This window comes from Pristis pectinata, chromosome 2 (genome assembly GCF_009764475.1).
Source record: "Pristis pectinata isolate sPriPec2 chromosome 2, sPriPec2.1.pri, whole genome shotgun sequence".
Classification (NCBI taxonomy): Eukaryota; Metazoa; Chordata; class Chondrichthyes; order Rhinopristiformes; family Pristidae; genus Pristis; species Pristis pectinata.
This window is the reverse complement of record NC_067406.1, coordinates 110,234,731-110,240,730: the sequence shown is the minus strand read 5'-3', so window position 1 is coordinate 110,240,730 and position 6,000 is coordinate 110,234,731. Positions and strand designations below refer to the sequence as shown.

General features: G+C 43.1%; 1 protein-coding gene across 2 annotated transcripts in view; it reads left to right on the top strand.

The window, feature by feature from the left end:
- The first annotated feature begins 4,805 nt into the window (after positions 1-4,805).
- LOC127585962 (uncharacterized) overlaps positions 4,806-6,000 on the top strand; it is a 148,074-nt gene continuing 146,879 nt past the window's right edge. For both annotated transcript variants that reach the window (XM_052043721.1, XM_052043729.1), the window contains exon 1: positions 4,806-4,946. In XM_052043721.1, coding sequence (XP_051899681.1) covers positions 4,904-4,946 — 43 coding nt within the window. In that variant the 5' untranslated portion in view covers positions 4,806-4,903. The remainder of the gene's footprint in view (positions 4,947-6,000) is intronic.

The window sequence follows — 6,000 nt, the reverse complement described above, 5'->3', positions numbered from 1 at the left end:
AAAATATTTTTGGAGATAAGTTGGATTGCTTCCAGAAAGGGGCACAGAGATTGCAACAGAAGATGAATCTGTGCCTAATGATTGCAGTGCACCTGACTCTCAGCTTTACGCTGGGAGCACTGACGTATAAATGTTATTCCTGTTCATCACCATTCTATGGAGAAAAAAAAATGCAGGTGAATGTCTGAGCATTTTACTCCATTTTACTTTGTATTAATATTTCAAATAATTTGTTAGTACTTATAGAGTTTAATTAACTTTATAAATTGTTTTATATGGTGCTGATCATTTAAATTGATTAGAATTATTTTTAAATATCTCAGACAGTCAGAGACATTTAAAAAAAACAATTCAATAGTGTGTACCGGTCATGCAGGTGGTAAATGTGATCTGGTGGAAGAGATGTAAAATTGGAGAGCTGTCCTCCGTCTCACTCAAAGGGTAGACAGCCCTGGATTCTGTTCAATCACCTCAAAAGAGTGGTGAAGACCAGTTAGTCCATCTTTAATTGCTACATCCCATCCATGGCCTTAGAAACTGCCCACATCACCAGCAGATCCCACCATTCATGCAGCAACATGGTGAAACAAAACGTGGTTGGGACTTCCAGGTCTGAGCTAATAGACGTCATTCTCCAAAGACATTTACAGCCCCTCTACTGCAAGTCAGCAGCCTTCCACCAGTCATACGGCAACCACTTGATTAGCTCTGCTCAGGCACATTCACACAAAGAGGCAGGGGAATTAACCACTTAGAGAATGCACAAGGATGATTTCTTTTGTCTGCAAAATGGAACAATTTTATTGATAAACCCATTTTGGGAATGTTTATTTTTTTCATGGTGGCTTTCACTTTTGCAAAGGAAGAAGGAAAAGGACTGTGGTTACTAGTATCACACTCAGCTGAATTCTTTATGCACTGCCTGAGCAAACAGGTGCTTGGGTTTCCTCCTTCCTTACTGTGCCTCATGCACCTGCTCCTCATCTTTTTTTCTGGCTTGTGGTGGGGCTGTTCTCTCAGCAATGAGAGTTTCTATAATATGCTGCAGACCAGTTGGATCTTGATACTTAATCACCTAAAGACTATAAAGCTTCTCCAGTGTGAACTAGGCAATGGGACTATTGTGTAAACACATCAGTAGCCTGGTCTGTAACATTTTGCAAGGCAGCATGCATGTAGCACATATATGCCTAGCCATGGAGTCATCTGCCATGTTGTCAGAGAGTAGCTTAATTTGCCACAACCACCCTGTAGGTTGCCAAAATGACTCAATTGTTGCTGCCAGAGTAGACTGCTACAGAATGAACGCTTCACGTCAGCTGCCAAGTCTGGACTATATAATTCATTGCACACAAATTGGGAGTTGAAGTAGTGGAATCCCTTTCAGTTTTGGAATAGAGTAGAATCGAAGTGTGGCACCAGCAGTGTGTGTGTTTAGTCTGTGGCACTGTGCTCCATGGAGAAGACCCAAGTCCTGGAAAAGCTCCATGCTCTGTCCATCTGGTCTCAGGCAATAGAGAATGAAATAATGTCAGCTCTCTTTGAATGGAGAGCCCCAGTGACCTTGCTCAAGCAACAATGAGGGGAAGGCTGGGCCAGAAGCATAAAAGATCATTTCCGTGGTCACTATAACAGCCACTGGCAATGTGTTTCTTGAACTGTCTAGGGTTGCTGTTCTTATTAGTGTATTCCAATGAGAATTGTTTTATTCTATCTTTTATTCCCATAAAAATGTTGACCATTCGGTAGTGTAGTGGTTAGCGTAATGTTATTTACAGCGCCAGCGACCCAGGTTCAATTCCGGCCGCTATCTGTAAGGAGTTTGTACGGTCTTCCCGTGTCTGCGTGGGTTTCCTCCAGGTACTCCGGTTTCCTCCCACATTCCAAAGACGTACAGGTTAGGAAGTTGTGGGCACGCTATGTTGGCGCCAAAAGCATGGCGACACTTGCAGGCTGCCCCCGGAACACTCTATGCAAAAGTTGCATTTCACTGTATGTGTCAATGCACATGTGACTAATAAAGATATCTTATCTTATCTTATCTTATCTTGCTTCCTGGACCTTGTCAAATGATATTGTCAATGATTATCATTCCTTAGTGACTGCCCCTCCTTTAAATTTGCTGTCATTATTCCTCTGCTGAAAACAAAAAGAACTTTTAACTTCATCCATCCTTTCAAATCCTGCCCTATTTGCATTATCCCTTTTCTTTCAAGCCTCTGAATTTGTTGCATTCCCCCAACCTTATGCTTAGCTAACCTAGATGTCTATGTTTAAATTTCCCCAGTCAAGTTTCCGCCAATTTCCTCAATCTAGTTCCCACAAGGTGATTGGTGGACTGAGGAGGGGTGAAAGATGATGCCCCTCCTCAGTCCACCAATCACCTCTGGCCCCTGCCTCACCACTCCCCTTCTCCTCTTTGCACTGGCTATCTCTGCTCTCCACTCTCAGTCCTGATGCAGGGTTTCAACACAAAACATCAACTATTCCTTCCCCACCAGCCCTCACTCCACCTGCTGCTTAACCCTCTGAGTTCTGCAGCAGATTATGTGTTGCTCCAGATTCTAGCATCTGCAGTCTGTTGTGTCTCCGAAACTTAAATTTTGATTCCTCTCACTTCCTACAAACCAAAGGGGGTATCTATCGCAGTCACATGGGCCCTAATTACACCTGACTTTTCGTTGGCTACATGGAGCAGTCTTTGTTCAAAACCTGCTCCCCAATCTGGCACCGCTCCCCAACTCTTTTTCCAACACATCGATGACTGCATTGATGCTGCTTCCTGCACCCATGTGGAACTCATCAACTTGATTAACTTTGCTACTAACATCCACCCCACCCTCAAATTCGCCCGGACTATTTCTGACACCTCTCTCCCCTTTCCTTTCCTCCATCTCCATCTCGGGAGACAAACTATCCACTGCCATTTATGGCAAACCCACTGACTCCCACAGCTACCTCGACAACACCTCTTCCCATCCTGTCTCTCAGTTTCTCCCTCTCTGCCTCATCTGTTCTTGAGATGAGGCCTTCCACTCCAGGACATCTGAGTTCCTCATTTTTTTCAGGAACCGTGGCTTCCCCCAACTGTGGTTGATGGAGCCCTCACCTCCATCTCCTCCATTTCCTGTACTTCTGCTCTCACTCTGCCTCCCCTTAGAACAGGGATAGAGTTCCCTTGGTCCCTACCTTTCACGCCACCAGCCTCTGCATCATTCTTCAAAAGTTCCGCCAGCCACAACGTGATCCCACCACCAGTCACATCTTCCCCTCCCCACCCCTTTCTGTTTTCTGCAGGGACCACTCTCTTCATAACTCCCTGATTCGCTTATTCCTCCCCATGAATCCTTTTCTCTTTCCAGGCACTTTTCCCTGCAACCGTAGGAGGTGTAACACCTGTCCCTACACCTCCTCCCTCACCACCATCCAGGGCCCCAAGCAGCCCTTCCAGGTCAGGCAGAGATTCACATGTACCTCCTCTAACCTGGTCTATTGCTTTCGGTGCTCTCAATGTGGCCTTCTCTATATCAGTAAGACCAAGTGCAGAATAGGCGACTGGTTCACAGAACACCTGCACTCTGTCTGCAGTAGCCATCTGGAGCTCCTATTTGCTAGCCATTTTAATTCCCCTTCCCAATCCCATACCAACCTGTCTGACCTCAGCCTCCTCTACTGCCGGGGCGAGGCCAAACACAAACCACAAGAACCTCACCTCATATTCCACCTGAGTAGTCTACAACCCAAAGGCATGAACATTGTATTCTCCATTATAAGGTAACCTATCACCCTATGATGAACTTTAAACCACATATCCAAGAACCCATGGTTCACTCCCTAATAGTTGCCCTACCTCATTTTGTTGTCTCACGGCTTTTGCAAATGCACATGAAATTCCCATAAAGTTGATGCTTTCTAGAACTGTTGTATCTGGGTTCCAAAGGAAAATCACTCCACTCATGTATCCCTGTGCTTGATGACCTCTGTTGATTAAGGAAGGCTTCAATTTGAAATTATTTGTAAATTCTTCCATGGGTCCCCCCCCCACCCACCCCCGTCCCCCACTCCCCTCCCCCTATCACTAATCCCTTCAGTTCTACACCTCTCTAAAATATCTGCACTCGTCCAATTCTGGCCTCTTAATTATTTCTGAATTTAGTGATTCCAAAATTGGTGGCCTGGCCTTCAGTTGTCAGGCTCTAACACCAGTATTTCCTTCCAAACCCCTCTATCCCTCTAGATCTCTTTTGGCTTTAAGATATTCTTTATAACCTAATTTATCTGTCCTAAATTCTCCTGAGGCGGCATCTGTTTTTTTTTTGGTTTATTACCTTAAGGATGCTATATTAATGGATGTTGTTCTTGTTGTTAAGTACTGTATGTGATCTTATTGACAGATTCTGAAACTTAGCAGCATCCAAATGAGCTGCCAGAGTAATTTATGTCTGTCTCAAAAACAGGATGCCAAAATTTGGTGTCATTCTAACTTATCATACAAGGGCTGACACCTTGAATGGATGCTCTGGGAACTCTGTAATTATTGAAATGCTCGCCAGCAGTGAAGTTCATTTAAAATCTTAGAAATCAAGGTGTAGGATATATATCTGACTGGTAGGATTTTGAGTTAAAAGCCAGTGTCGACCTAGCATTTAACATCCTGTTGTGGTTTTTCAGCATACAATAGCTCAAAATTAATGTCATCATTTTTGTCGTTGCATCATCCTAACTTACAGCAGTGCACTGGTTGGCTATTTTGAAAAAGAAGGATGTGATGTCAGCAGGAGTAAAGAGGGTTGGATGAAGTGACTTTATTTGTCTGAGGAGTCTTAAGTGTTCTTGAAAACCACAGTCTTCATTGTGTGATTTAGGTGTCTTTCTAAACCAGAAACCATTGGAGGAAATAACAATGGCGTATTTGGCTGTTTCTTTTAAACTGCTCATCATTGGTGGTAAGCTTAGATCTCTGTCTTGTAGTTTTATTTAATGTAATATTCTTTTCTTTAATGTTCTGTAAAGGATGTTGCAACTGCATTAACGTGTATTTTTGGCTATTTGCCCGTGTTCTCTTTTAACTTTAAATTTCACATTTTCTATTGCTCCATATGTAAGTGATTGCCATCACATGGCCTCCTCTAGCACAGGGGTGACTTTGACTCCCCTTTCTGGATCTGATTGTGTTATCAAACGTTATACAAGGACTGGCTGGAATCAGCTATGATTCACAGTCCTGGGCTTTTTACATGTGCGATTTCTCAGCTAGTATGTTTGGTGGAAAAATGAAAAAAATTAAAGGCATCTGAAGGATGCACCTGGACAACTCATTGAACCCATCAAAAGAACTTGAGCAGCGGCTGTATTGTAATCATTTTGTTCCACCTTAATGGCCTGTTCCTGATTTAAGGTGATAAGGACCTCGTGCGTAATTCAGTGGCATATGCAAGTCTAGAGAAAATTATACTGTGAAACAAGAACAAGAATATTTTTCTGGACTATTACATCAGAAATTATGGCAAGTTTGGCAGGCATAGGTTGTCTATCACATAAATTGAATTTGCATTGTGGTTCTCATCCTCTGAAGCAGACTATCTTCAAAAGCATGCTGGAGAGACTTAGTGGCAGACAATGATTATTGTCTCCCCCTGGATTTAAATCACTAGTTGCTAGTTTTCTCTTCAGTGATCACCAGCGGGCTTAAGGTTCTCACTGGTCAGTGAGAGGTGGGTGGGTGCCACACACTAACAATGCAATATTATGTTATATATCTGCATACCTGTGACCATTTCAGTAAATGACCAGTGATGTTTAGTTCAATAATTGATTATCATTTTGCTGAACCTGTGAAAGGAGTTGATCCTAAGGTGCAGCTAGTACTGGAGGGAAGTTGCTGAAAAGTCATAAAGACACAGGTTGCTTTTCAACTGTAAATGTGTAGAATGCTATTGTGGAAATAGATATTTAATAGGCAACGCCCTTAGTAGGTAAGGACAGGCCTTAGATGGACAA